The sequence below is a fragment of the Hyperoodon ampullatus genome, assembly GCF_949752795.1.
Source record: "Hyperoodon ampullatus genome assembly, chromosome: X".
Classification (NCBI taxonomy): domain Eukaryota; kingdom Metazoa; phylum Chordata; class Mammalia; order Artiodactyla; family Ziphiidae; genus Hyperoodon; species Hyperoodon ampullatus.
The window spans coordinates 112,334,585-112,349,294 of NC_136913.1; the positions used below are offsets into that span (position 1 = coordinate 112,334,585).

General features: G+C 50.6%; 1 protein-coding gene across 2 annotated transcripts in view; it reads left to right on the forward strand.

The window, feature by feature from the left end:
* Window positions 1-1,492: 1,492 nt before the first annotated feature.
* Window positions 1,493-14,710, forward strand: part of BCORL1 (BCL6 corepressor like 1) — a gene marked incomplete at both ends in the record, with an annotated part of 40,649 nt that continues 27,431 nt past the window's right edge. For both annotated transcript variants that reach the window (XM_079727612.1, XM_079727613.1), the window contains 3 exons: window positions 1,493-1,578; window positions 6,235-6,322; window positions 6,601-9,873. In XM_079727612.1, coding sequence (XP_079583738.1) covers window positions 1,493-1,578; window positions 6,235-6,322; window positions 6,601-9,873 — 3,447 coding nt within the window. The remainder of the gene's footprint in view (window positions 1,579-6,234; window positions 6,323-6,600; window positions 9,874-14,710) is intronic.

Genomic DNA, 14,710 nt, shown 5'->3' on the forward strand with positions numbered 1-14,710 from the left:
CCTGGCTCTTTTCTGATCTTAGCAGGCACCTCGTGCCTTAAGGACCTTTGCAAGGTTGTTCCTTCTGCCTGGAATGCTCTTCCCCAGATATCCACATGGCTCGCCTCTTTGCTTCCTTCAGGATGTTTACATGTCTCCTTCTCAGCAGAGCCTACTCTGATCACCCACGTACACATTGCAGCCCATTCCACTCCCTGCCCCCCACCATCGCCCTTGCCCCTTAGCCTGTGTCATACCACCTTCTCACATACTGTAACACAGACTCATTTAACGTGTTTATTGTCCATCTCATCCCACTAGAATATAAGCTCCATGAAGGCAGAGATTTCTGGTCTCTTTTGTTAATTGTTGAATCCCCAGTACCTAGGACAGTGCCAGCACATAGTAGGTGCTCAATACATATTTGTTGAATGAGTAAGTGATACTGTGTTGAATATGGACAATCTCTGAAAATTGTATAAAGGATAAATGAAACCAATTCCTGAGGTGACTGTATTTTACTGTGGTTTACTTCTTTGGAAAGTGGAGAACAGCATAAAATTCTGATCCCTGTAGGGTTTTGTTCAGTTGAGCTTTGATGAATAAGGCTTTTAGCTAATAAGTTAATTCGAGTTTGAGGGTCTCAAGACAAGCTCATTGGATAAACCTCTTTCTCTTGATGCCTCATTTTCTCTGGAAGGTGAGTTGGCTGTGCAGTGGTTGTCAACGGCGAGAACCCGACATTGGCTGGTGAAGGGGGCGGTAGGTCATGGGGATGACAGACCGATAGGAAGGGACGGGGCAGACATGTGTGGTTCTTGATGGAGCATTGTTTTCTGTTTGTTTGTGGTCAGAGCGCAAGGAGTATGGCATCTGATCTGAAGGGCACTTTAAACCAGGTTAGCTATATGCATTATATCTATATAACTCCTAACTTGAAATTAGAATGAGTATGTTTGAAGGGCTTATAAAGAAAGCATGTGCTTCCTCTGGAGAGCTTAAATTGGTTATGTCACTCAAATACTTCAGTACTCATGGACTGGAGAGTTGACGAGAAAAAGATTCCCCAGTAGTCTTTCGGTGCCCTGTTCATATATGGGAATGACCCCCTAATTGTAGTTGGTTAGGCTAAATGTGTGTAGAACAATATACTGGCATCTCACTTGTCTGAAATAGATTGAATTTCCTCGAACACTCATGCATATCTGTCTTTCAGATAATTTAAAAATCACTCTAGGTGATTAACAGCATCCTCGTCTCCATCCCGAAACCTGTGGATTCCTGGAAAGCTGGTGCTCCCTCATCCCCATTTGGACCTTAATTTTCCATAGCAGGCTGGCTTGTGAGAGACTGCTTTAACATTTTGGTGCTCTAATTACCTTTATTTATTTAAATGTTTCCGCATAAAAGGTGGTTAAAGCAGCTGTCCGTGTTACAAGTTTTGATTTTTGGGAGTTCTTTTTCCCCAGGGGGAGTGGCCACAGCAGGTCCTAGCCGGTGGTGAGTGGCTGTCATGATCTCTACAGCACCGCTCTACAGCGGCGTGCACAACTGGACCAGTTCTGACCGGATTCGCATGTGTGGCATCAACGAGGAGAGGTGAGGAGGCTGGGAAGGTGGCCGTTGCCGGCTTCCAGTGAGCGGTGCCTGCTCCCTAGCGAGGTAGCTGCAGCAGGGCCTGAGGGGGGACCCTGGGGAGGAGGCTGCTGGTTGTTTCTAATTTTCCTGAGATGGGCTGGGGCTGGGGCTGTGTGAGTGGCCTGCTCTGCCATGCCGTCCCTGTTCAGATGAAAGTGAGGAGGCCAGCAGATGACCTTTTGCCGACTAGTATTTGTCTGCTCATTAAGAACTGTCAGATTGTGGATTAAAGGGAAGCTCAGGCAATTGCGAGTTTTATTTGCTGCATCCATGTTCTGTGCTCAAGGATACGTGTAAGATATTTTTGGTCCTTGATCTAAGCCTGGAAGAAAGGCGATTTTGTCATTCAGCTTTATACTGGAAACTGTTAGTGGGTATTCTGGTGATCAGCACTTCCCTGCCTCACAAGGCTAATGATGATTCGCAGAGAGATCCTTATGAAGTATCAAAGGAGGATCAAACTGCTTAACGTAGTTTTCGTATGAAATGGAGAGTTGGTGATGCTTGCCTGATCTGCGTGTGTTTTCAGTTTTCTGTTCACCAAAATACTGGGTTGACCAGGCTGTTCCATTTCCTGATCATGCCCCATATGAAGAGCACTCAAAATGGCCTTCAGATTCTACATTTGAGTTTCATAACCCTTGGCCAGAGAGCTGTGTGTGATGGTTGCAATGCCTCTCCCATTTTTAGAGAAGGTACGGCTCCCCCATGCTTGCTGGTTTCAATATATCGACTGTTGAAACCCAAATACATCCAATCAGCCACCTGGAACACAGAACGATATGGCTTTTCCTGGGATTCAAGGTCTGGCATTTCCTTGGGGAAATCTTGGAAGTGTGTGCATGGGTGTGTGTGCATGTGGGAGAGTGTTGGTAATATTGAAGGGAAAAGGAATGGACATCTTTGTGTGTATCTACTTTCTTCTGTTCTTAACTGGAGAAGTATGTACTTGTGTGAGGTTCAGGTTAGGAGAATAGACCTTTTTATTTTATTTTTTAAAGCCATTAGCGCCTATGGTTTAATGCTGTCTATACTGAGGAACAAGTTAGAGATGGACTTAAAAGGAATTTAATTTTAGAATATAAAAATCAAGATCAAGGAAAATAAGACAAAATTCTTCTGAGATCTGCACAAGAAAGGTATTTTCCTTTGCATATGACGTATGTCCTTAGATAATAACTAAGAGATGATCTGGGGAAGGCAGAGTGCTGGTATTGATTTGCGTGAGTATTCATTGGCAGCTAGTTATAAGTAGTTGAGACTTTGATGTAGAGATCTGGACTAGAGCCTTCAAAAAATCAATGAACAAGTTACCTTAGTTTACTGTCTATTCTAAATCCCCTCTGAAAAAGGACCAGGAAGTGGGCCTGAACCTGATTTTCCCTCCTCATGGACCTTTCTTGGGATGTTAGATTACCAAATATGCCACGTGGTTAAGATGACCTTTTTTAAGTGTTGACACTTCTGATCTCATCTACCCATTGCTGTCACCTTCCCACTACAGCCCAGGCCATGCTATAGCTGATTTCCAAAATGTGATCTCACCTTATTTAAAAACCATCTTCCTTAGCCCTTGACCACCTGTAGAACTTCGACATTTTGGGTGTAAAGCTGCATCTGGGGGTTAACTCTTAAAGTTATGTTTGAGAAGCCTGCCCGGCGCCATCAGATGTAGCTGAGGACTGTAGAAACTGGGGACAGGGGCTTTATGCTGGCCTCAGGTGGCCGACTCTAGACAAGCCTCCAGCTAAGTCCCTCTGTTTGCTTGCTTGCTGTTTCCTTTCTTGTACCCATTCATGCCTTCATTCACCAAACATTTATTAAACTCAATCAGAGCAAACCAGTAGTCATGGGATATTGGTGGTAAGTGCTGTCGAGCGGCGTGTACAGGTCCCGTGGGAGTCTAGAGGCCAGAATGAAAAACTTCCTGGGGGAATAAGGGAAGGCTTCCCAGAGGCAGTGACCTTTGCGCCGGGGCTTGGGGGATGAGTAGGAGTTTCAGGTGAGGGCTGATATTTCTCACATGGTGTGTTTGGGGGAGACCTTGGCTGGAATGAAGGCAGTCTTGGGGTGCTATGGGAAGTCTGCAGGGGCTGGGATCTAAGCGAGATGTGTGCCATGTAGTTAGGGCCCAACAGGAACTGAAAAAGGTCTGGTTTGACAGTGGTGCTAGTCCTTAATAATTAGGAAAACAGCCCTGAAAGGTTATGGCTGTTTCTGGTTTAGGTTCAACAAAGCCTTGAGCATAACGGCCCAGGGTCATCTCTGTTGGGAGGAAACAGTGGGATTGATTTCCAGACCTGACTGAAGCCTGCTTTGACCCCTGCTCCCTTCTCCCCGCCACCCACGCCCTCCTAATCTTGCCTGGTTGACCCTCCTCTCCCCATGCACCCCTGCCCTGCAAGCTGTCTCTGTCCCAGGCTCTTCTCTCAATGGAGCAATTTAACGTTTGCTTGGCTTTACACACCCCTCTCCTCAGAGGGTTTGAAACGTGGCCGCAGGACATTTTCCCAGAGCCTTTGGGGGCTGGCACTCAGGTGTGGGTATGGCTGGAGTAGCCAGGACTGCTGTTGTCGCTGCCACCTCCAGAGTCTCTGGGCCGGTGGCTCTGCCGTTCTCTGGTGGCTGCCTTCGAAGGCAGGGTTTCTACTTTCAAGGTGACTTTATGCAGGGTGGGAGCCGAGCAAGGAGGGCCGAATATGCAGCTGAACTCCCCTTTGTATGGTCAGGAAGGGGGAAATGGAAATAGTGTCTCCCCTCTGTGGTCCCTCATGTGGGGTTGGTGAAGGGGGGTGGTTCCCTGCCGCTCCTTTTTCCTCATCACCATCCTCCCCGCAAAACCATCCCTGGCCTGGCCTAAGGCTGGGTATTGGTCTTGCTCTTCTGGGCTCTCAGGGGTTGATGTCGAAGTATGTTTGCCCTTTCCCTCAGGCTCCCCTTCCTTGGGACCCCGACTGCAGCTCCAGCCCTCCTCTCTCCTTATCATCATTTCTGTTTGTCACCAGCAGTCACTGCCAGCAGTGGAACCCTCCCACTTCTGCCAGCCTAGATGCCTTTTAAAGGGAACAAGCCTTTCCCCCCCGTTAGTCCCTTCTGGAGCCCTGAAAAGATGGGGAGAGGCCCGCGGTGATCCCCTTGCCTTTTTTGCTTCTCTTGCCCCAGGTACAATTTTGGGGTCTGTCAACGGTGCCCTGTTCCAGTGGGAGGGAAGGAGTTAGTTCTTGTGGGAGTTGGTTGTGGGCGCCCTGACTGCCCTTTGGTTAGGATGGCTGGTGAGGCAGATGCTGGCTTCTTCCCTTGCTGTTGCAGAGCTCAGGTCGAGGCTCTGAAGAAGGGGGGCAAACCCCAAGGCAGTCTAGCTCCCCGGAGGTGCACAGAGCATTCCTGTGCTTTGCACCCTAGGAACCACATCTCAGGGCTTCCTCTGGAGCTTTATTCTTGCACCTCAGCTTTCCACTTGGCCACTCACACCATGGCTCCTGCCCCACTGGTGTCTTCCCTAGGGCAGCAGTGGCACGCTCTTGCTATAACTCAAAATACCAAACTTCCAGTGGGTGTTTGTCTTCTCTTCAACTTCACCCTCCCAGTCTGACCTTTTTTTTTTTTTTTTTTTTGGTCAGGATATACCATTTTCTAAGATTCTTGCCCAAATTTTAGAGAAGACATTTTGAGGAGGTGAGGGTACAGTTGAGTTTTCCTCCTTTGGGAACCAGCTCTCTGGCCTTGAGCGTTTCCCTCTGCAATGTACCAACTTGAATTCGGGGTCTGTAGCCTTGAAGGCTTCCTTCCCTTTGCGATGGGAGAAAATGCAGTGGTGCTGGGAGGCCAAGCAGAGAGTGGGGGAGCTGGAAGGGGATAGGATGCAAGCAAGAGCAGAAAGGTAGGAAGGAGGGTGCTGGCTTGAGCTCTCTGGTACCCTAGAAAAGGGGAAGAGATACCCTAGAAAAGGGGAAGAGATACCCTAGAGGGAAAGAAGTCGTGCCCTTGAAATGCCCCTTGATGCTCAGTGACCTGCCTCAAATCAGTATCATTATGTGCGCTAATAAATGTGTATCTGCTCTAGGCAAGCTCATCAGGTGACTAGGTGATGATTTGGATTTAGAACATGAAACACAATGGGGGTGGTTATTTGTTTTAGGAAAGGGTTACCCTTATGGTACCTGCAGCCAGCTTTCCCTGTAGACTTAAAATAAGATCATATTTACGAGAAAAGCAGTTTGCATGCCTTTTGGGATCTTCTGTGAATTATCTCTCCCCTTCTGGCAATGCCCAGTACCTCCTGGACGGTCACCTTGATGGATAAGCTCTAGGGACAAGGCAAAGGTGCTGGGGTCCTCCACACTCCTGGTGAGAACCCTAGAATACACAGCCCAAAGAGGGGAGTCTAGTCAGATCAGGCTCCTTGGCAGGAACTTGAAAAGCTGGGCACGGAGGCTCCGGTTTGCAGCCTGGACCTCCCCCACCCCTAGTTCCTTGTGATTTCCCCCAAGCCACCAAGGGAAGCGAGACAGGAGGGTTTTATGGGAACCCAGGCAGGCAGGGGGCGTTCTGGGGAAGGTAGTGGTGGCCTGAAGACTAGGCCTCATGTCCCTTTTCTGGTTGTGTCTCCCACGCTAGAAGAGCACCTCTTTCTGATGAGGAGTCCACGACAGGTGACTGCCAGCGCTTTGGATCTCAGGAGTTTTGTGTCAGCAGTTTTTCCAAGGTAAGGGGCCATGCAGAACCACATGCCACCTGCCAACGGGTGGAGCTGAACTGCTCAGGCAACGTGCCCAGCCTGCCATCCCAAGAAGGGGGCCAGGAAAGGACAGGGTGTTTCCCAGGAGTTGCTGTATGTGAGACAGAAATTGGCCAGCTTCTCTTTGCTTCTGCCTGGTTGGTCGAGTTGCAAAGAGGACCAGCAGTCACCTCTCCCGGGCCTCGGGACACTTGCACGATCTACAGAGAGCTCGCTAAGATGGGCACGCTGCTCTGTCGTTGCAGGTGGAGCTCACGGCAGTTGGAAGTGGCAGCAATGCCCGGGGGGCAGACCCAGATGGCAGTGCAACAGAAAAACTTGGGCACAAGTCAGAAGACAGGCCTGACGACGCCCAGCCGAAAATGGACTATGCTGGGAATGTGGCAGAGGCAGGGGGCCCCTTGGTGCCACTGAGCAGCCCGGGAGACGGGCTCAAGCTTCCCACTTCCGACGGCCCAGAGGCCAGCAACGGCACGGCCGACTGCTCCTGGACTCCCCTCAGCACCCAAATGAGCAAACAGGTGGACTGCTCGCCAGCTGGGGCGAAGGCTTTGGACTCTCGGCAGGGTGTCGGGGAGAAGAATACTTTCATTTTGGCAACTCTAGGAACTGGCGTCCCCGTGGAGGGCACCCTGCCTCTGGTTACCACTAACTTCAGTCCGCTGCCAGCCCCCATCTGCCCCCCGGCTCCCAGTTCAGCCTCTGTCCCCCCATCTGTTCCAGACCCATTCCAGGTCCCCCTCTCTGTCCCCACCCCGGTGCCCCATTCCGGGCTCGTTCCCGTCCAGGTTGCCACTTCGGTTCCGGCCCCTTCCCCTCCCTTAGCACCAGTCCCGGCTCTGGCTCCGGCGCCACCATCAGTGCCCACACTCATCTCCGATTCGAACCCTCTTTCGGTTTCGGCCTCAGTCTTGGTGCCCGTGCCAGCTTCTGCTCCCCCGTCGGGCCCCGTCCCCCTGTCGGCTCCGGCCCCTACCCCCATCTCAGTCCCAGTTTCGGCTCCTCCCTTGGCTCTGATCCAGGCTCCCGTGCCCCCTTCGGCTCCGACCCTGGTCCTCGCACCTGTCCCCACTCCAGTTCTGGCTCCGATGCCGTCGTCCACGCCTCCGGCAGCTCCCGCCCCTCCGTCAGTGCCGATGCCCACCCCGACCCCGTCCTCTGGCCCACCTTCTACCCCCACCCTCATCCCTGCCTTTGCTCCCACGCCGGTGCCTGCACCCACCCCAGCCCCAATCTTCACCCCAGCCCCCACGCCCATGCCGGCTGCCACGCCCACTGCCATTCCCACCTCTGCACCCATCCCGGCGTCCTTTAGTTTGAGTCGAGTGTGTTTTCCTGCAGCTCAGGCACCAGCTATGCAAAAAGTCCCCCTGTCATTTCAGCCAGGGACAGTGCTGACCCCGAGCCAGCCGCTGGTCTATATCCCGCCTCCAAGTTGTGGGCAGCCACTCAGCGTGGCCACACTGCCAACCACCCTGGGAGTCTCCTCCACCCTTACACTCCCTGTCCTGCCATCCTACCTGCAGGACAGGTGTCTCCCTGGGGTGCTGGCCTCCCCAGAGCTACGGTCTTACCCATATGCATTTTCTGTGGCCCGGCCTCTGACTTCGGAGTCCAAGCTGGTCTCTCTGGAGGTGAACAGGCTCCCCTGCGCTTCCCCGTCCAGCAGCACCAGCACCCAGCCTGCACCCGATGGGGTCCCCGGGCCTTTGGCAGATACTTCCCTCTCCACTGCTTCTGCCAAGGTGCTTCCACCACCACAGCCTCTGCTGCCAGCCCCCAGCGTGAGCTCAGCCCCACCGCATCCTGCCAAGATGCCAGGTGGCAACGAGCAACAAACAGAAGGGACTTCCGTCACTTTCTCTCCCCTCAAGTCACCTCCACAGCTGGAGCGAGAGATGGCCTCTCCGCCCGAGTGCAGCGAGATGCCCCTGGACCTCTCCTCCAAGTCCAACCGGCAGAAGCTCCCGTTGCCGAACCAGCGCAAGACGCCTCCCATGCCTGTGTTGACCCCCGTGCACACCAGCAGCAAGGCCCTCCTCTCCACAGTCCTGTCTAGGTCCCAGCGCACGACCCAGGCTGCTGGCAGCAATGTCACCTCGTGCCTGGGCTCCACTTCCTCGCCCTTCGTCATCTTTCCTGAGATCGTGAGGAACGGGGACCCAAGCACCTGGGTGAAGAACTCCACTGCGCTGATCAGCACCATTCCCGGCACCTACGTGGGAGTGGCCAACCCAGTGCCTGCGTCCCTCCTGCTGAACAAAGACCCCAACCTGGGCCTCAACCGAGACCCCCGCCATCTCCCCAAGCAGGAGCCCATCTCCATCATCGATCAAGGAGAGCCCAAGAGCACTGGTGCCCCCTGTGGCAAGAAGGGCAGCCAGGCTGGGACTGAGGGACAGCCAAGCACAGTCAAGCGTTACACCCCAGCCCGCATCGCCCCTGGGCTGCCGGGCTGCCAAACCAAGGAGCTCTCCCTCTGGAAGCCCACAGGGCCAGCAAATATTTACCCACGGTGTTCAGTCAACGGGAAATCCACCAGCACCCAGGTCCTGCCTGTTGGCTGGTCACCATACCACCAGGCGTCTCTGCTTTCCATCGGCATTTCCAGTGCCGGGCAGCTGACCCCCAGCCAGGGGGTGCCCATCAGGCCCACCAGCGTCGTTTCTGAGTTTTCTGGTGTGCCATCCCTTGGCCCTAGTGAGGCTGTGCATGGACTTCCCGAGGGGCAGCCACGGCCCGGGGGCCCCTTTGCTCCAGAGCAGGACACGGGCACAAAGAACAAAACTTGCCGGATTGCTGCCAAGCCTTACGAGGAACAAGTGAACCCCGTCCTCCTGACGCTCAGCCCTCAGACAGGGACCCTGGCACTGTCTGTGCAGCCTAGCAGTGGGGACCTGAGAGTGAATCAGGGGCCTGAGGAATCAGAGAGCCACCTCTGCCCCGACAGCACTCCTAAGCTGGAAGGCCCCCAGGGGGCTTGTGGCCTGAAGCTGGCAGGAGACACGAAGCCTAAGAACCAAGTGCTGGCCACCTATATGTCCCATGAGCTGGTCCTGGCCACCCCCCAGAACCTGCACAAGATGCCCGAGCTGCCTTTGCTACCTCATGACAGCCGCCCCAAGGAACTCATCTTGGACGTGGTCCCGAGCGGCAAGAGGGCCTCCAGCACAGACCTTGCACAGCTCGGAAGCCAGGTGGACCTGGGGCGGGTGAAAATGGAGAAGGTGGATGGTGATGTGGTCTTCAATTTAGCCACCTGCTTCCGGGCCGATGGCCTCCCAGCAGCTACCCAGAGGGGCCAAGCTGAAGTGCGGAGTAAGGCCGGGCAGGCTCGAGTGAAACAGGAAAGTGTAGGTGTCTTTCCTTGCAAGAACAAGTGGCAGCCAGACTCGGTGGTGACCGATGGGGTGACCGAATCTCTGCCGCTCAAGAAAATGAAGAGTGGCAAAGAGAAGGATGGTGAGGAGCAGCAGCCACAAGCCAAGGTTGTGGTCCGCAGTTCCCTTGGACCCAAGGTGAGTGCTGGGCTGAGGTTGAGGGCCGGGCCGAGACCCCAGCGGTCTGCTTTGTCCTGCAGACGTCAACCTCGTGCAGCGTTCTTTAATTTTATTTATTTATTTATTTATTTATTTATTTATGGATCTATCTATCTGTCTATTTATTTATTTATTTATGGCTCCGTTGGGTCTTCGTTGCTGCACGCGGGCTTTCTCTAGTTGCAGCAAGCAGGGGCTACTCTTCGTTGCGGCGCGCAGGCTTCTCATTGCGTTGGCTTCTCTTGTTGCGGAGCACGGGCTCTAGGCGCGCGGGTTTCAGTAGTTGTGGCACGTGGGCTCAGTAGTTGTGGCTTGCGAGCTCTAGAGCGCAGGCTCAGTAGTTGTGGCACACAGGCTTAGTTGCTCCGCGGCATGCGGGATCTTCCCGGACCAGGGATAGAACCCGTGTCCCCTGCACTGGCGGGCGGATTCTTAACCACTGTGCCATCAGGGAAGCCCTCATGCAGTGTTCTTGAGTAGCTCTGTGAACTGAACTGATTGGAAGGCTTGTGTAAAGTGAATCATGACCCTTACCAAGTAACATTCTCCATATATGGTGTTTTAGCGTGGGGAGGGGTGGGCTTCTATTTTGTAGATGTGGGAAATGATTCGGTCCCTGAGGCTAGGAAAGCCATTGTCCCAGATGAGGTTGGAAAGTGGAAGAATACCGTACGATACGGGGAGGGAAGCCAATTAATAACAGGCCCTTCCTTGCATGGCCATTCTTCCTTTTCCTCTTCTAAGATGACTGCTGGCCTTGAGAGCTTAGGGTCCAGGGAGGCAAGGGGCCTTTGACAAGATTGTTCTCTGCACCACCGGGGTAAGCCTGCTCAGGATTTTCTTGGAGTTTTGTGGGGCTCGAGCCAATTCAGCTTCTGGGCTTATCCACCAGTTTCCTATCCCCCTAATGCTTGGGGTGGCAGCTGTAGGTTTCAGCCCATTGGGAATTTGGTGTCCAAGGCGGATGGGCATCTGGGTCTGGGTTCTTAATAGGCTAAGGATGATGGCAGGGTTCTAGGCAAAAAGGTGGGCTAAGAGGACTTGGCCTGAATCCAGTGTTCCTCCAAAGAGGATCTGAAGGACACTAGTGATCAAGGAGATTCTTGAAGCAGTTGAGGATAGGGCTTATTCAAAATATGGAGCAATTTGAGGTTATGTTAACAAGGCTTCAAACTGGATGTTGAATAGATTTCTAGCCAGAGCACTATGAATTTGTTTGTGGCAGAAACTCTTAGTCTTTTTTGGAGCATAGAGCACTTTGGGAAGCTGATGAGAGCTGTGAACCCTGTCCCCTGAAACATGACCTCAGAACTTTGCCCATAATTTCAAGGGGCTCATGGACCCAACCCACTCCCCAAAGCCCACCCATGGGCTCCAGGTTAAGAACCCTGGGAGTAGAGTTTGGGTGGGTTTTTCTCAGTGACCCCATGACCACCTCAGTACGGCAGAGACATGCCAAGTAGGAACATAGGTCACTACACAGTAGGGCATATGTCTAGCATTTGCTCAGGTAACTGCAATCTGCTCTTGGTGGTAATAATAATAGTTCATGTCATTATAGTTGTTACCGTTTGTTGAATTCCTACTATATACCAAGTGCTTTCTACGTATGTTATCTAACTTAATCCTTCAAATAACCCTATGAGGTGAACACTACACCCAGTTCACAGATAAGAAAATGAGTAAGTTACCCAAAGTTACACAGCTACTAAATGACAGAAGTGGAACTCAAACTCCAGTCTCATTGGCTCTGAAGTTCACGTTCTAAAACAACTATACCCCAATTTAAAAAAATTAAAAGAAAAAAAGAAAAAGAAAGTTCATGTTCATCTTGAGCTATGCCACACTATCTTCCACTCTGCTTATGTATAGCTGTTTCACTGACCATTTAGCAAGTATTTGTTGAGCGGCTACTATGTGCCAGTCCTTCCCAGGCAGTGGGAATACATCTTCAGGAGGGCAGTACAGCATTTTGGTGAGGAGTATGCTTTCTGGAGCCAGGCACAGTGCCTGAGTTTGAATCCTGGTTCTAATTCTTCCTAGCTATGTGATACCAGTCAAGTTACTTCATCTCTCTCGCCCTCAGTTTCCTCATCTATACAATGAGACAGTGATAGTACCTACTCATAGGGCTGTGTAAAGATTAGATGAAATGATGATGTGAAATGTCCAGAATGGGCAAATTGACAGAGACAGAAAGTAGATTAGTAGTTGCCTAAGGCTGTCGGGGATGAGGAATTGGAGAGTGACAGCTTAATGGGTACAGGGTTTCTATTTGGGGTGATGAAAAAGTTCTAGAACTAGATAGTGATGATCCTTACACATTTCTGTGATTGTATTAAAAACAGTTGAATAATAAACGTAAATAAGTGTATGATATATCTCAGTAAATTATATGTCAACAAAGCTATTGTTAAAAAAAGATAAAATGAAGTGATATGTGTAAATGCTTAGAACAGTGCCTGGCACATAGTAAGTGCTCAGGAAGTGTTAGTGGCTGCTGTTGATATCATTAGTATTACAAATAGGATAGACCCTCATGGAGCTTTTGTCTTGCAGGTGACTCGCTGACAGGCAGGCACTGCCCCTTCCTATATTAGATGAACAGTTCACTGGGCCCACTGACAGATGCAGAGGGCAGAGAATAAAGTCACAGCATCAGGAGCTTTGAAGCAGCCCTTGGCAACAGTTTCCTGTAATGATTTAGTAAATGTCCGTTTTTCCGGAAAGCAAATAACTTAGATCTTTCTTTTCTTATGTTCCATTTTCCTGAGAAAGAAACCATTGATTAGCAAAACTAAAATGAGGGGTCAATTCAAAGCAGCCCCTTTCAGGGTATGGCCAAGAATCAGAATACTCTCTGTAGTGTATACAGCAGTAGGAATATAATGTTATGTACATGAAACTTATATAATGTTATAAACCAATGTTACCTCAATAAAAAAATTAAATAAAAAATATTTTTAAAAAAGAATCAGTCTCCTGTCTCCTACACCACCTGCCCCAAGGCCGTGCGGAATCCTGAAGGACCTTCTGAATCATCAGCAAAGAAAGTCCTGCTTCACCTGGTGCTGGTTGTCTTCTCATCTTTTGGAAAGTTCTTTGGAAAACCCTTCAAAACTCTGTTAACCAGAACATTCATCTTACATGGTCTCTTCATCACCGCAACTTTTTGCCTAAGTTGGAGAGTGTGATGATATATTTTTACTCTGAGTGTTGTCCTTGCAGAACATACAGACACAGATCCCTTCTAGATGTTCTGTTTTACTTGTTTTTGTCTCTCTTATGAAGTAAAAGTTAATGATCTGTACTTGAAAGAGCCAGCTAAAAATGATATTCAGAAATAAATACGACATGTTCAAATTGACATGCACTGAACTTTATTCCGCCTGACTTGAGGTAGTTGTTCTGTGGCCATACCTGAAGGTCACACTTTAAGCAGCAGTTGCCCATCTTCCTCTTTACTTCCCATTTCTTTCTTTCTCCTAACACTTTGGTTTATAGGAACTGGCAGCAAGTAAAGGGAGAAGCTGAATTTTCAGCTCAGCCCTCTGCCAAATAAGAAGCAGGAGTTCATGGGATAGCAGGAGTCCCTGGAATTTGATGGGGAATGGTGGTTCTATGGAGACATATTCCCCCCGCCGGAAAAATGTTGCATCAGTAAGACATCTGCCATCCCCTTAGCTGGAGCTGGACCGTGATAACCTTTTAGAATGTGGCGTGCGGGTCTGCTTAGGGGGAAAACAACTCTTCCTTTCTTCCTAGGGCCCGCTGTCATTGTTAAAATGTTTTGCTTACTCTGCACTCCCTGGATACTACAATACTAGAAATCGCTACCTTGCCCTATTTCTTGTTGGGTGGCATGAAGAGATCTCAAAGCTTGTGAGAATGTGTGACTGCTAGGCTCGAGAGTGTCCTTGCAATGTGTAAGCACAACCATTGTGCCTACTGCATGCGCCGGGCAGTAGGTATGAGTGGGGATGACCAAAACCAGTGGAGGACACAGGTAAGGAAGAAGAGGAGTGAGAGCTGAGGTGAAGAGGCCCGGGCTGGGCGCCAGGAGCCCTGGGTCTTAGTCCTAGCTCAGCCGTTTTCTCACCGCAGGCACAGAGCAGCTAACTTGCAGGTTTGCCTGGTCCCTGACGGCCCCTGAGCAAGTGGACGCCTTGGGCTGTGTTGCCCTGGACAAATCATTTAACCTCTTATCTTGGAGGCTCAGTTTCCTCGTCTGTTCAAGGGTGTGATATTAGCTTTTCCTCTCTGGGTTGTTGGGAAGAACAAATCGAATATTAGAGAGACTGTTTGGAAAAGGTGAAAGGGCCTCAGAGTGTAAAGGGTCGTTATTGAAAATGCCTGGGCCTTTTCGGTGTCTTTCCTAAGTACGGGGAGATTGGAATTGTTGCCGTGGTAGACTTTTCTTCTTGCCTTAGTTGAATCTTTTTTTCTGGTATTAATCTACGTGTGAAAATAGATAATTTTTCTCGAGTTGGCCCATATGAGAATTCGTTTCAGTTGTTGGTGTCAGTACTATTCACAGTGAAGTTATTTGAACAATGTAGTCATCCAACTTGCAGAAGAGGCATTTTTGTTTTCTGTCCATCTCTCTATTGCTGTTCGGATATAGAGAGTATGGGGCCTGACTTTGCACCTTTTCAAATGACTTTGGGTGTTTATTCGGCTTGTGAATGCAGACTCTGTGGACGTGTTTCAAATGGTGGGGTATGGATGTCTATGGGGATTAGCTAGGGCACTGGATTCAGTCCAAAAAGCCTCTGTAGCCCACTGTGGAAGGCAGCGGGCGGCCCCTTCCCCCAGC